Raw genomic sequence first — 16,893 nt, forward strand, 5'->3', positions numbered from 1 at the left:
TGCTATAAATATACTATCTGAATTTCAAGTACATTTTTAATACATTAAAGAGTACTGCTTTTTCACCTGGGCTATGTTGTATTCTGAATAAAATATTGTAATTTGAAACTTCCACATTATTGTCAGGAATCCCCCTGCCACGCCCCCTTCGGTGGCTGTCATGCCTCGGTGCGTCAGGGAAAGCCCTGCTCCTGACCTCTTCCCTGAACCTCACACTACTCTCTTCCTCCTTCAGTTTCCACCATCTAATTCTTCTTTCAGTCCTTCAGTCTTCTTCTTCTTCGCCTCCAAAACCATCCTACAGACCACCATCCGATGCTGTCTAGCTACACTGTCCCCCGCCAACACCTTACAGTCTCCAATCTCCTTCAGGTTGCATCTCCTACACAGAACATAATCCACCTGTGTGCACCTTCCTCCTCTCTTATACGTCACCCTGTGATCCTCCTTCTTCTTAAAATACGTGTTCACCACTGCCATTTCCATCCTTTTAGCAACATCTACCACCATCTGCCCTTCCACATTCCTCTCCTTAAAACCATACCTACCATCACCTCCTCATCACCTCTGTTCCCTTCACCTACATGCCCATTAAAGTCTGCCCCAATCACCAATCTTTCTTTCCTACGTTCACCTTCTACCACTTCATCTCACTCACTCCAGAATCTTTCCTTCTCCTCCATCTCACAACCCACTTGTGGAGCATAAACACTGATGACGTTTATCATCATCACTTCAACTTCCACCTTCACGATCATCACCCTATCAGAAACTCTCTTCACCTCCACTACACTCTTACTGTACTCTTCCTTCAGAATCCCCCCTACACCATTTCTCTTCCCATCCACACCATGATAGAACAGTTTAAACACCTCCAATGTTCCTGCTCTTACTCCCTTTCCACTTGGTCTCCTGAACACACAACACATCTACCTTTCTCCTCTCCATTATATCAGCTCCCTCTCTCCCTTTACCAGTCATAGTAAAAACTGCATTTAAAAAAAATTACAACTTAAGTACGTTTCTTTTTTACCTGGAACAACCTTCCAATCAGTGTTCGGGACTCAGACACAGTCTCAGTGTTCAAGTCGAGGCTGAACACATATTTATTTAGTGGAGTCTTTAGTCAGTAGGTGTTTGTGAGGTAAAGGAGCAGATCTGGAGGGATCATGGATATGGAGTGTTTGGTGAACTGGGATATTTGGATGCTGTCGTCTCCTCACTCTCACACGTTCACTCAGGTTTGTTGATGGTGGTGTGGTGGGTCGTCTCTTATCCCAGAGATCCTCATGTCTGTGTTTCCTTCTGCTTCTCTCTTTTAGTTCTGCTGCTACAGTGAGTCTTACCAGAGTCCAAACTGCACAGTGACTTAACTTTCATACAACAATAAGGAGACTTAATAATCCATATCCTTCTCTTCCTGTCACCCTCTTCTCTCTCTCTCTCTCTCTCTCTCTCTCTCTCTCTCTCTCTCTCACACACACACACACACCCTTCTTCTCTCTCTCTCTCTCACACACCCCTCTTCTCTCTCTCTCTCTCTCTCTCTCTCACACACACACACACACCCTTCTTCTCTCTCTCTCTCTCTCACACACCCCTCTTCTCTCTCTCTCTCTCTCTCTCTCTCTCTCTCTCTCTCTCTCACACACACACACGTACCCTTCTTCTCTCTCTCTCTCTCTCTCTCTCTCTCTCTCTCTCTCTCTCTCTCTCTCTCTCTCTCTCACACACACACACACACCCTTCTTCTCTCTCTCTCTCTCTCTCTCTCTCTCTCTCTCTCACACACACACACACACCCTTCTTCTCTCTCTCTCTCTCTCTCTCTCTCTCTCTCTCTCTCTCTCTCTCTCTCTCTCTCTCTCTCTCTTGGTCGAGTTTAAACATGCTCCTGAGGCTCCAGTGATCACTGTTCCTGCCCCTCTCCCCTCTGTGGATCTTCCCACTTCGTCCAGGCTGTGTTCTCTTCGACTGGAGGCGACTCTGTGCAGCTTGGGAAGGTTTCTCATCAGCGCCTTGGGTGGTTCTATAAAATTCCGGAGTAAGAACAGGAGCTTTGAGGATGGATTTGGACTGTAGTTAATGTCAACAGTCTGCTACACTGACTCAGGACTACAGTTTCTTCTGATCATCATCACTGTAACCCGCAACAGCGTATATCTGCAATAAATGGACATTTGGTGCAACCCAGATGAGGATGGGTTCCCTCATGAGTCTGGTTCCTCTCAAGGTTTCTTCCTTCTGCATCTCAGGGAGTTTTTTCTTCACCACAGTCTTCACCGGCTTGTTCATCAGGGACAAACTTGCAATTATAAAGAACATATAAATTTTTTATCACCACTTTATCTGTGTAAAGCTGCTCTGAGACGATGTTCATTGTTAAAAGCGCAATACAAATAAACATGAATTAAATTAAATTGAATATGGTGGATCGTGATTGATGATTCTGTGCAGCCAGCAGACGATGGATTTAGCCTGTCTGTCTGCCCCCTGGCCTTGGCTTTGGACAATCACTTGTTAACTAGTGCTGTTCTGAGACTATTACCTATACTACAAGAAATGAGAGCAGCACCTTCCCGAGTGGGATGGATACCGTCCCGCCCTAACAGGCTGAACAGCCTTTCCCTCAAAATTGCTCCAATTATTTATGAAGACCACGTTATTTTTGGAGCACGACTCGGACCTCCAGCAGTTCAGCGACCATAACCTGCTGTAAGCTACATCGCCACATCGCATTCGGATGGGGCCAGAGCATTTTACTGCCTTCACTTATTTACACACCTCTATAATATTACTCTTAGTAACCTCTGACTGTCGAAGGCGTATATCATTAGCTCCTGTGTGAGAAACTATCTTAGAGATACTTTTGCTTTCCTAAAAACCTAAGCTGACTTGCTATGTCCAGTGCCCTGGCTCCTGGTATACACCCGACCTGTGCTGCTGGTGCCCCTAAAGGTCTCGCTAATTTCACGTGCCTCAGAATAGAGTCTCCTAAAACCAGAGCTTTTTTAGGTTTTTCAGCAGGTGCTTCACTGAGGAAAGGAAACCTGTTGGACACGTGAAGCAGAGAGGAATGGTGCTCCCGTAGGCGAGCCTTAGCGTTAGCATGAGTCATTGCCGCCGAGTTGTCACCCACTCGCCCCGCTGCGAGGGCTCTAATGCCGGAGTCGGGGGAATGCTAACTCCACCTAGGGCAGGGGTATTCAACTAAAATTTAAAACGTCCAGTTAGAGAAAATTTCTTGAAGCAAAGGTCCAGAAGGTCATAAAGTCTTAACTATTTAGTGTGATATACATTTAAGTAGCCTAGTAGTTGTATCAACGTCTACATGTAATCAACACCTGACTGTCAAATCAAATGAATTCAGTAGAATTAAAAAAAAACTTTTGACAATATTTATTGTCACGTAACATAGAACTGAACACATACAGTATATATGACTGTAGAAATGTATAATGTTCTCTCATTAACTAAATAAGAGTAGGGCTGCATATCAAAATAAGAGAAAATAAATAAAATGGGAAAACCGTGCACGTTCAAATAAAGTACCGTATTTTCCGGACTATAAGCCGCTACTTTTTTCCCACGTTCCAGTCGCAACAGAAATCATATAAGCACAAACAGGTTTCCAAAACTCGTGCTCTTTTATTTTTCTTGGCACCAGCGTTATGGGTTAGTCAAAGAAACTTAGAAATGAGCATCAGAAAATAATAAGCACATAATCCTCAGTCTCACACACACGCAGTAATACCGGAAAAAACAGTGGCAGGCTGTTCCCAAAATACCGCTCTGCTCCTAATAGAAGCGCAACATATTTCACCCATTACACCGTGTGTAAGGTGTCTTTCACGTTAAAGCCTGTGTAAGGCTTTGGTGTATCTCTGCCAAAAAATATGCTACTTCCCTCTTTATGGACCAAAAGCGCACTAACACGCTGCCTTTGCTGAGCCCTCCCACATTGTTGTGCAGCAAAAGATCATCAGCATTGGCATCAACATCTCTGAGGAATTCTCTAAGCATGCGGTGCTGGTAGGAAGACGATGCCCTGAGAAAACTGATCATTTTCATCATTGTATTCATCACCTCAGCATGCTCATCTGACAGGGAGGCACAGAGGACAGATTGATGAATGATGCAATGGTAAGCTATGAGCTCAGGATTGTCCTCTTTCAGTCTTGCTACAACTTCTTTCTCTCGCTCTATCATGGCAGGGGCTCCATCTGTGGTTATTAAAACCACTTGTTTGAGCTCGATTCTTCTCTTTGTTAACATCTCCTTGGCCAGGTAGATGTCTTCTCCTCTTGTACTGGTCTGAAGGGGAGTGACACCTAACAGGTCTTCACAGAATGCTTTCTGGTCTGTATTGAAAAACCTGACATACACTAAGAGCTGAGCATTGATGCACTCAGCACATGATGCCTTATGCATGGCTTGATCTAGCTGGGTTAGCACTGAGTTAATATTTCACCTTTCTTTGTGGCAGATGATTCTGACATGGGAATTTACTTTATTTTAGCACAAAGCTCTTGTTTTTTGTTTTCCCTCAAGTAGTGTTTCAGCTCCTGCACTCATGCATTCTTTGACAACCCCTCCATCAGTAAATGGCTTTTTGTGTTGACCCAAAATCCAAGCAACTCTGAGAGAACACTCATGAGCACGTTGTTGGGCAGTGAATGTGTGGCTCAGGATCCTGGTGGACTGGTCATACTGGGCTCTGAGACTACTTATTTTCTGTGATCTCACTTCAGATTTGAGTGTTTATGTTTGTTCATAACCTTTATGTTTTGTCTCATAATGGCGTTTCACATTGGCACTTTTAACAAGAGCCACTGTTTCTAAACATATGAGACACACTGGTTTAGTGCTCCCAGTAGGAAGTGTGAACAGAAATGAGTCTGTCCATTCCAGATTAAATGCTCTTTTTTCGCTGTCCACTTTTTTTTTTTGGAGAGCGCCATTTGGCTGTAGGTCCCGGTCCGTATGGGACGGCTTCTGGGTCCAGACCCGGACCGCAGTCCGCCTGTTGGTAACCTTTGACCTAGAGCATCCAGACTTTCCCCTGCAGAACCTGGACTGCTCTCACACTCACTAATTATCTCTAGACTCTGGATGCTCCTCTAATGCTAGGATCTTCTCCATCAAAGAGAAAACTAACTTACACTTCTCACAGATAAGATTATCACTAACAACGGAGAAAGACTGACTAAACATGTCACACTTCACACACTGAATGAGCTGGATGTTCCCATAGCAGAGAAACTACATACCTTAATGTGGTTACTGTAGTGTGTAGTTCTGATGGGAATGTCCTCCACTCACTGCTTTCAGACCCTCAAACAGGGAATAAAGCGCCGTTCCAAAAGCAAAAAGAGAAGAAACGGAGCCACCGGAAAGTAGAGAATACAGGAACTCAAACCGATATTTTGAGATTATTAAAGGGATTAGAGAAAAAAAAACTAAACTCTAAGAATTTTAATGGCGATACAAACACAGCAAACAAATCAACAACAGGAAGCTACATCACTTCCTACTACATCACTTCCTACGTACTTTTACTAGGACCACATGCAGCTAGAAGTAAACTTTCTGATTCTGTAGCATCTCTGGATGGTGTTTCTGTCTCAGTGTGTACAGCAGTCAAAGACCTCGGTGTGATTATTGACCCGAGTCTTTCCTTTGAGTCTCACGTGAATAATATCACCAGGATCTCCTTCTTTCACCTTAGAAATATTGCTAAAATTAGAAATATGATGTCATTACAGGATGCAGAAAAACTAGTAGATGCTTTTGTAACATCTAGATTAGACTACTGTAACGCTTTACTGTCTGGGTGTTGGAGTAAGTGCAGAAATAAGCTTCAGTTAGTTCAGAATGCAGCAGGGACTGGGACTGCAGACTTTAATCTGCATTTTAATAAAGATATAATAATATAGAGCATTTTATTACAGGTTAAAGCAGGGGTCACCGACGTGGTGCACCAGGTCGCCCGCAAGGACCACACGAGTCACCTGCGAGGTTTTTATAAAAATACCTTGTTAAATGATTGTTGATGATTATTGTGAGAAATCATGAACATGATCAGTGTCTTCACATGAATCAGGGGTGTGAAACTCAGTGTCACATCCGACCCGACGTACAATTATATCCGACCCGCGAGATGATTTTATAAAGATCTATTATTATTGTTATTAATGTCCCGGCGATATGAAGCGCTGATAACACAAACTACAGATCCCATAATGCAGCGCTTCAGCTGCCTTACCAAACACTAGACTACCTGAGAACATTCCAGCGTCAATCAAGTCGCGCTTCTGTTGATGTATTTAACTCTATTGTACAGTTATTGTGAAACAGCGCCTCACAGTGGTGAAGAGAAAAGTTGACTCTGAGTAGATGTTTACTGACACTGGCGGTAAACACGTGTGTGTTATTAGTGGAGTGAATGTGACTGTAATTAAGGAATTGAATCTGAGACGGATCTACGAGACAAAACACCAGGAGAAGCTGAAGAACCTGAATGCAGAGCAGAAGTTAGTGGATGGAGGTAGTCATGTGACCGGAGCTCCTTTAAGAAGGTAGTGGATGGAGGTGAGTCATGTGACCGGAGCTCCTTTAAGAAGGTAGTGGATGGAGGTGAGTCATGTGACCGGAGCTCCTTTAAGAAGGTAGTGGATGGAGGTAAGACATGTGACCGGAGCTCCTTTAAGAAGGTAGTGGATGGAGGTGAGTCATGTGACCGGAGCTCCTTTAAGAAGGTAGTGGATGGAGGTAAGACATGTGACAGGAGCTCCTTTAAGAAGGTAGTGGATGGAGGTAAGTCGTGTGACAGGAGCTCCTTTAAGAAGGTAGTGGATGGAGGTAAGACATGTGACCGGAGCTCCTTTAAGAAGGTAGTGGATGGAGGTAAGTCATGTGACCGGAGCTCCTTTAAGAAGGTAGTGGATGGAGGTAAGACATGTGACCGGAGCTCCTTTAAGAAGGTAGTGGATGGAGGTAAGACATGTGACAGGAGCTCCTTTAAGAAGGTAGCGGATGGAGGTAAGTCGTGTGACCGGAGCTCCTTTAAGAAGGTAGTGGATGGAGGTAAGACATGTGACCGGAGCTCCTTTAAGAAGGTAGTGGATGGAGGTAAGTCATGTGACCGGAGCTCCTTTAAGAAGGTAGTGGATGGAGGTGAGTCATGTGACCGGAGCTCCTTTAAGAAGGTAGTGGATGGAGGTAAGTCGTGTGACCGGAGCTCCTTTAAGAAGGTAGTGGATGGAGGTAAGTCATGTGACCGGAGCTCCTTTAAGAAGGTAGTGGATGGAGGTAAGTCATGTGACCGGAGCTCCTTTAAGAAGGTAGTGGATGGAGGTCAGTCGTGTGACCGGAGCTCCTTTAAGAAGGTAGTGGATGGAGGTAAGTCATGTGACCGGAGCTCCTTTAAGAAGGTAGTGGGTGGAGGTAAGTCATGTGACCGGAGCTCCTTTAAGAAGGTAGTGGATGGAGGTAAGTCATGTGACAGAAGCTCCTTTAAGAAGGTAGTGGATGGAGGTAAGACGTGTGACCGGAGCTCCTTTAAGAAGGTAGTGGATAGAGGTGAGTCATGTGACCGGAGCTCCTTTAAGAAGGTAGTGGATGGAGGTAAGTCATGTGACCGGAGCTCCTTTAAGAAGGTAGCGGATGGAGGTGAGTCATGTGACCGGAGCTCCTTTAAGAAGGTGGCGGATGGAGGTAAGTCATGTGACCGGAGCTCCTTTAAGAAGGTGGCGGATGGAGGTGAGTCATGTGACCGGAGCTCCTTTAAGAAGGTAGTGGATGGAGGTAAATCGTGTGACCGGAGCTCCTTTAAGAAGGTAGTGGATGGAGGTAAATCGTGTGACCGGAGCTCCTTTAAGAAGGTAGTGGATGGAGGTAAGACGTGTGACCGGAGCTCCTTTAAGAAGGTAGTGGATGGAGGTAAGACATGTGACCGGAGCTCCTTTAAGAAGGTAGTGGATGGAGGTAAGTCATGTGACCGGAGCTCCTTTAAGAAGGTAGTGGATGGAGGTAAATCGTGTGACCGGAGCTCCTTTAAGAAGGTAGTGGATGGAGGTAAGTCATGTGACCGGAGCTCCTTTAAGAAGGTAGTGGATGGAGGTAAGTCATGTGAGCGAGGCATCATGACCTGCATCAAGAGTGAGTCATAGACACATGTGGAGGAGAAAATCCGGGAATTTTCCAAAATAAAACATTGTTCAGAATCAGATCATAAATACCAGGGGTTGAGGACCACTGGTGTGTAGCACAAACATGAGCAGGTGGGAACTATGCTGAAAATATCATATTGTTAGATTTAAAAGATATTCCTCTGATGCGTGATGTACATCAGAATATGACAAAACACTACGAAGATTTCCAGCTAAACTTTATTATTTATTTATTTACACTTAATACTTTTATTTAATGTACAAAACATAGCAGTAAAAAGAAAAACATACATATATATTTAACATTCTAACATCTGTAAAGCCAGATGTTCAGTAAAGCTCAGTAGAGAGCTGGAAGATCAACACTGTAGGATGTAAGTACGTTTATATTACGTATTATTTTACAGCTGTAGTTAAGGCCTAAGTGTATCTACAGAAACTTCCACACTGTTTCATATAAAGATGTCAATTTGAAGCCAAACTCCATTTAACACAGCACACAAATCTATTTACATATTCATATTGTTCTATCGCTTCAATCAGCACATTTATTTACATATTCATATTGTTCTATCGCTTCAATCAGCACATTTATTTACATATTCATATTGTTTTATCGCTTCAATTAGCACATTTATTTACATATTCATATTGTTTTATCGCTTCAATCAGCACATTTACATATTCATATTGTTCTATCGCTTCAATCAGCACATTTATTTACATATTCATATTGTTCTATCGCTTCAATCAGCACATTTATTTACATATTCATATTGTTCTATCACTTCAATCAGCACATTTATTTACATATTCATATTGTTCTATCGCTTCAATCAGCACATTTATTTACATATTCATATTGTTCTATCACTTCAATCAGCACATTTATTTACATATTCATATTGTTCTATCACTTCAATCAGCACATTTATTTACATATTCATATTGTTCTATCGCTTCAATCAGCACATTTATTTACATATTCATATTGTTCTATCACTTCAATCAGCACATTTATTTACATATTCATATTGTTTTATCGCTTCAATCAGCACATTTACATATTCATATTGTTCTATCGCTTCAATCAGCACATTTATTTACATATTCATATTGTTCTATCGCTTCAATCAGCACATTTATTTACATATTCATATTGTTCTATCACTTCAATCAGCACATTTATTTACATATTCATATTGTTCTATCACTTCAATCAGCACATTTATTTACATATCCATATTGTTCTATCACTTCAATCAGCACATGAAATGAACACAAATGAAATCAAAGCGGTTTAGATTAAGATCTGATCACACGTGTGTATGAGCGTGCACAGATCAGATCAGAAACAACAGTAAATATTAGAGAGAGAAGACTGAAAAGATTATACTGCTGAAGATCTATCAGTCTCTTCCTCACACTGGTTGATGGTGTGGTCATTTTCAGATGATGATTTGTTCTTCTTCTGTTCCCCCTTTGTGAATGTCGGTGTTTCCTGTCCTCTTGTGAATTTCCACTGTGAGAGAATAAAATATCCACGGTCAGTAAGATTATAGATTATTAGACAGCAAACAGATGAAATGTATTTCACACCTCGTCTCAGTAATTCATCACATCTCCTGAAGCCTGAAGAGTAAAATTGTGTGTGAAGTCTGGATATAAAGGAACTGTGGAGGATTTCCTTCTCAGAGTGAGACTGGAGGAATTCAGGTGTAAAGAGTACGGTGTGGAATACTGAGTGTTCACATGAACATGTAGGACCAGGAATAATCTGATGGTTTTCTCTCTCAGTGATCAGTAGTAGAGCATCTCAGATACATCACTGAAGAACACGTGGAAATATTCTGTTATTTATAGATGATGATGTTTCTCTGGTGGAAGTGTCCATGCAGTGTCTGAGTGGAGTCTAATCAGGAGGATGTGCTGTGGATTTGATTCTGATTACAGAACAGTCATGTGATCTCTGATGTCACAGTGCTGCATGGTTCTGATACTTACAGTTCCTCTTAAGAGGCGAGGATTTGGTTTGCTCTTATAGATTATTACACCCACTGCACCAGCCAGCAGCAGCACTATCAGGATAATCACCCACACTGGTAGAGCACTCCTATCATCTAAACACACACACACACACACACACACACACACACACACACACACACACACACACACACACACACACACACCAGGAGAGACAGGAACAGCTATGGATTATTAATTTATTCTAAACAGACAATAACTTTACATAATAACAATCTGTTTATGACTTTTTATTTTAAATATTTTAAATTAGAGATTAAAATAAATTTGTGATTTCACCTTCACCCAAATCCCAGACCTCAAAAAAGTTTGAAGTTAATGAATGTGAAATAAAATCAGTGTGTTACACTTCATAACATAAATACAGTTAATAATGATCAAAGATCTAAAACAGTGCTAAAAAGATGAACTAGAACTGAAGATAAAATGAAAGACTTCAGTAATAAAGTTCATATGAAGGTGAAAATGTTGCTGTCAGTTTTAGACGCTCAGTTCTGGAGGATTAAAGTGTGATTTGATTAATTAAACATCACAGGGTTTCATCTAAAACAGCAAACTGTGTAGAACAAAGAACACTGCTGCTGATCTTCTAGAAGCCTCTGATACTGCACCATAAACAACCCCAAATATCTGAAACCACCTCCATCTGTCTCAGAGCTGAACACAGATCATCTGCTACAGTCCTGTATGTCTTAGTTATCATGAGTGATAAAGAGGAAGACATTTCACTCACATTTCTATGGATTTCTGTTTCTATTGGATTGTTATTTCACACAGTTTCTGATTAGAACTGAATGATAAATGGTCATGTGACCTGATTTCATTCAAGTCATTATCAGATGCCAGAATCAGACTGTTTGCAGTGATCACACTTTCACACACAAAACTGTTCTCAATGTTTCCCAGAATTCACTTTATTCTGATTAATGTAGAAGTTTCTACACAAATCACTCTGAATACGTACCTCTCACTGATACTGAGTAAATATGAAGATCTTCTTTATACACTGAGTCCCGAACGATGTAATCTCCTCCATCAGCTACATTTATTCCTCTCAGAGTAAGAAGTGTGTTAGTGAGTGATGTTCTCGGTGTGTATTTATCTGTACAGGTCAGTGATCTTCTCTCCACACTGCAGATCTGTTCACTGTTATAGATCATCTCCACTCTATCTGATAGGTATAAATCCAGCTGCAGATCTTCACCAGGGTTTATGTTCAGTGAAGATGTCATGGCTGAGGAGAAACACAACATTGTAAAAGTGTTATAACACATTAAAGCTGAATCAATGAGAGTTTATAAGCTATAGAGCAAATAAAGTAAAGACACTTACGATTGATGCTGAGACGAACATGTTCAATGTCCACATCATCACAAACACACGTGTACACGTTCCTCTTACTGTAATCAGCTGCAGTGATGGTGAGGCTCAGATCTTCATTCAGGTACTGATCATGAGACATTTTATATCCATCTGATGAGCTGCAGGACGTCTGATCACACCGAGCCACTACATAACCTGTCTTACTAAACAGAGTCCATTTGGCTTCACCAGAACATCTCTGTTTACAAGGCAGAACTGCAGTCTGATTAAACTTCACCTGTACAGTAGTATCAGCTGATCCAGATACTGAAAGAGAGAAACAGAATAAAATATAAATCTATACATGTACATATAATGAGATGAAACTGATGTGCTACACATTTCAGTATAAATCCTTCCTCTAGACGTCTTTGTGTTTTTAAACTAAAACTGAGGCACATGTGACCTGCAGCATGGAGTGACATTAAACGTATCAGATGCACTGCAGTAAGAATTTTCACACTTTGAGCTCCTGAACTCTGGAGTAAATCCTGAGAAAGTAAATGAAATGAATCCTAAAACAGGTTTAATGGAGGTTTGGAGACTGTAAGAGGAACGAGCTGAGCTCCGTGTGAGCAGGGAGACTGAAATCACACTCACCTGGGATAGAGATGAAGATGAAGATGAGGGTGAATGAAAGCAGGACATGGTGAGGAACCCTGCAGGACTCCATGTCTGAGACACAACAGCACCAGCAGCACTGCACAGGTCAGAACAGGGGAGTCATTAACAACACAATATCTCTCACACCAACACACACACACACACACACACACACACACACACACACACAGCCCTATTTAACCACATCCAGAAACAAAGGAACTTCAGAACCAACACCAGCATTTAGACTAGAGACAGAACACACACACACACACACACACACACACACACACACACACACACACACACACACACACAGCCCTATTTAACCACATCCAGAAACACAGGAACTTCAGAACCAACACCAGCATTTAGACTAGAGACAGAACACACACACACACACACACACACACGCACACACACACACACACACACACACACACACACACACACACACACACACACACACACACACAGCCCTATTTAACCACATCCAGAAACACAGGAACTTCAGAACCAACACCAGCATTTAGACTAGAGACAGAACACACACACACACACACACACACACACACACACACACACACACACACACAGCTTCTAATAAACCTACATTTTATTCATAATCAAACATATCAAATGTTTAAACTGAGGAAATTAAAATTGAGGCAGTAATATGTCTCAAAAACGTCGACACTGAGCTCATGTTTCTCACTGTGTAGCATTACGTCTTCTTTGTCTTACTTTTCGTTTGAAGATGCGCCAAATATTTGTAATTGTGCTTTTCACAGATTGGTGAAGTTCTGTCCATATTTACTTCTGACTCTCTCAGATGCTCTTTTTATTCCCAATCATCCTAATGACCTGCTGTCAATAAACCTAATTAGTTGCGAAATGTTCTTCCAGCTCTTTCTTGTTAATACCATTTACTTTTACTAACTTTTGTTGCCCTGTCTTAAATCTTTGGGAATGATCTACTGTAACTACTCCTGATACTCCTGCTTACAATACAACTACTTCAACTACTTATAATATTAATAAAGAAGGAAATGAATAAAGGTACTGCTATTCACATTTAGTTTAACTGCAAATGAACAACAAATGGCACTGTTTCAGTCACAGTATTGAGTGTATTATAGATATTATAGTGTATATGTTGGTCACTCCTTCTAGTCATAACAGATGAATCTATAGAAGATCTATTGCAGAATGAGATTGTTTCTGCTCTATGCACTGTCCTGTTGGAATCACCGCTTTACTAACATACCATGGAGAAATGTGTGGATTCTAAAAAATGTCTTCTGAATATATAATTATTAATAAGGTCTAGAATGTGTCTTATAAAATACTTCATCTCTTCTTTCCTGCCAAGCTTTATTTTAAAGAGAGATGTTGAGACATTGATCCTTTATGTTGTTTCTGTAGAGGATGAATCTGTTCTTCATCTCTTCTGGGAAGGTGCTCACATAAAGCCTTGTTTTAGAAGAAGTTGTGCAGCTTTCTTTATCTATTCTCATTACATATTTATACATTCATCTTAATAACCTTTTTATCCATATAAAGATGAGAAGATGTGTATTGTTGAAAGAACATTGTTGATAACTCTATTTTTAAAAGCTAAATGTTTCTAACACGAGTGTAAATGTCAGTGTGCTGAGGCCTGGGTTTCTCTGTGTGCTGTCTGGAACTTAAATCCGTTATATACAAACCCTCACCTCCTCACCTCCTCACCCTCACCCTCACCCTCACCGTCTCTTCAGTGCACGTTTTAAAGTAAAAAATGTTTTATTAATTATGAATTTATTTGTTTTGAAGAAAAATAATTCGAAACCGTTTCCGGCAGTAAAAACAGAAGTAAAGCAGGTCAACGCCCAGAGTTAAAACCGGAAGTGAAGGTTGTGGAGGACCATTTTTTTCAATCCTGATACAGCAGATCAGAACATGACCAATATTAATTGTAATTAACACATCAGTGTGTGTGTTTAGTAAATAGTAATAAAGCAGAAAGCTGTATTTGTGTATAATGAATTTCAGAACTGTTTCCTGTCGGGTTTTGTACAGAAACTCTTCATGGTGAGGAGATGAAAAGTGCAGCTCGGGATGAGGAGATAAAGTGATGTGAGTTACAGGTGAAAGTGTAAAGTGTGTAGAAGATGTGTGTGTGTGTGTGTGTGTGTGTGTGTGTGTGTGTGTGTGTGTGTGTGTGTGTGTGTGTGTGTGTGTGTGTGTGTGTGTGTTATAATGTGGGTCATAAACTCACCAAAGACTGAAGATTAGAAACTCTGGTTGATCTCCACTCTGTGCTTTTGTAACTGGTATAAAAGGTACTTTGACTAGATTTTTGTTTTGAGTTTTCCTTTTATTTATATATTTCTGTATTAATGTTTTTATTATTATTATTATTATTATTATTATTATTATTATTATTATTATTATATATATTATTATTTATTTTTTTATTATTATTTTTTCTTTCTTCTCAAATTATTATTATTTTTTTTTATTAATGTTATACCTTCCATATGTGTATATTCATGCTGAAGTAATGAACTTCACGAAATTTCGTTTGAATCATTTTTGTTTAAATATCTAAAAATATAGAGGAACTTTTCTTTGAGTGCTTGTTTGGGGGGGGAGTGTCATCAGCGGGGTACATCCGGGGTTTCTCATCGTGCGTTTTGCGTTGGCCTCAGGTTCACTGCATGAGGCTGGTGGACGCATGCACTGTGCGGTCCTCCCTATAAACAATACTGAGTGTATTAGAGTGGGAGGAGCTGCTACCCCATTTTGAACTGATAATTTCTCCTTATCAACAGATTAAAAATACCAGATCTCATCGCTAAGTGGTTGTGTGGTCCTTGTGGGTGAGGTTGTCCGTTCCAGACATGCTACATAAATTTGGTGCCGTGACCCGGATCCACTAGATCCGCTGCAGCTGGTCGCTGGGGTTCAACGACGTAGGATCACAACGCAGAAAATGACGGCCGAAGCATCTTCATTATTGACATTCTGATAGTAGTGTCTGGACATTAACAGTAAACTCTCGCTTCACCACACCACACATTGGACTTCCTATCTATTTGTTTCCCGTTTTTGCCTTCGTTCAACTTAAAGCATATGATAACTGTAAAGATAATTTTTTTTTGTGTGTGTATGTTTTCCATTGTAACTACTTACCACTGGTATTATGGCAGAAGGAGGGTTTAATGGAAGTTTTGTAACACCTCACGTTGGCAGGGGGCGGGGCGTTCTTGGAGTTGATGAGCCTAAAGTGGGTAAACCGCGCATGTTGGTCTATGATTCTGCGACTGCTTCGTTTCCGCCGTACACTGAGATAAACGAACCAAAGTCTTCCACTCCTGCCAATGTTGGTTGTGACAATGTTACACAGCAACTACGTGATCTTATCGGTGAGCTTGGAAGTCAGATAGGTGATTCTATTGTTACGCGTTTGTTGACAAACCAAGCCTCAATATTACCTGATCCCATTCCATCGTCTGAGCAGCGTCCATTGATGACAATGCCTTTATCCCCGAATCTTGATCTGTCCAAGCTAAACCTCATAGTCAAAGCTGACATTAAAGACCCACAAATGTTCAGAGGGGATGGTAGTGATAAGTGCACCATCCTGGAGTGGATTGAACAGATGGAAGTATATCTGTCCAAAAAGGGCTGCAACAAGGCAGACAGCATGGAAGAGATACTTAATCACCTTTGTGGTAGGGCAAAGAGCATTGTCAAGGTTAAGCTAAAGAGCAGCTCGGCTGCAGTACTCTGCCCTGAAGCTGTTTACGAGGTACTGCGTCGCTATTTTAGCGAGAGCCCTGGCTCATGCCAGCCGTTAGCTGATTTTTATGCGACACAGCCAAAACACAATGAGTGTCCTGTTGACTATTGGGTCAGGTTGAATGAAGCAGCCGAGATAGCAGATGCTCACCTGAAAAGATGTGGTGGAAAGATGGAGAATATGAGTTCGGAGATTGTAATGATGTTTATCCGGAACTGCCCTAATTCTGACCTTGCCAGTGTCTTTAGGTGTAAGCCCATAAGCAAATGGTCCGCCGAAGAGGTCCAAGAGGCCATTGATGAGCACGAAAGGGACTTTAGGTCTCGTAAGCAGCTTCCTTCTGCATTTAAAGCTGCAGTAAACCAGGCTGCTGTTGTTAAAGGACCTGTCAGCACTCAGGTAACAGTAGGAAGTGAAGATGTAGGTGTAAACTCTGCAGTGTGTACTGCAAGCCCACACCCTAAAACAAACGAATCTGCGGAATCGGGCACTTTGGAGCATGTGTTAAAGATGTTAGAAAGGGTGCTCGAGCGCACCACCTTACCCGCTCCAGGACCAAAGCCTCGACCGTCAACGTGGTTTCGAGCTTCCCAATGTGCAGTATGTGGAGACAGATCTCATTCAACCCGTTCGCACTGTATGAGGGAAAAGAGATGTCTTAATTGTTTGGAGTTTGGGCATCAGCGTAAGCAGTGTCACAGGGCTGCTGGGCAAGACGTGGCCCAAGGTAGTGACGATCAGGGAAACTAGATCACTCACATTGGGGGGAGGGCGGTGTGAGTGCTAAAAGTCAGCCTCTCATCAGTGAAGATGATCCGATGGTCATCTATAGCAGCAATTGTCAGGTTGAGTCAAGTAGCAGCACTGTTTTGTTTCAGAACATTACAAAATTGGAAAAAGCTGACAGTTTATTCTACACAGATG

General features: G+C 41.5%; 1 protein-coding gene across 5 annotated transcripts in view; it reads right to left on the minus strand.

Annotated features, from left to right (window-relative positions):
* Window positions 1-16,893, minus strand: part of LOC310725971 (uncharacterized protein) — a 37,754-nt gene that overhangs the window by 14,194 nt on the left and 6,667 nt on the right. For 3 of the 5 annotated variants that reach the window (XM_083541096.1, XM_083541093.1, XM_083541094.1), the window contains exons 2-5: window positions 14,443-14,494; window positions 12,180-12,279; window positions 11,550-11,846; window positions 11,182-11,451 (exon numbers count right to left, since the gene is read on the minus strand). In XM_083541096.1, the coding sequence (XP_083397222.1) occupies window positions 11,182-11,451; window positions 11,550-11,846; window positions 12,180-12,252 (640 nt within the window). In that variant the 5' untranslated portion in view covers window positions 12,253-12,279; window positions 14,443-14,494. Of the gene's footprint in view, window positions 1-9,276; window positions 9,379-9,412; window positions 10,292-11,181; window positions 11,452-11,549; window positions 11,847-12,179; window positions 12,280-14,442; window positions 14,495-16,893 lie in introns of those variants that run through there. The other 2 variants (XR_014533605.1, XM_083541095.1) reach the window with 2 other exon arrangements.

The sequence above is a fragment of the Silurus aristotelis genome (genome assembly GCF_946808225.1).
Source record: "Silurus aristotelis genome assembly, chromosome: 5".
Taxonomy (NCBI): Eukaryota; Metazoa; Chordata; class Actinopteri; order Siluriformes; family Siluridae; genus Silurus; species Silurus aristotelis.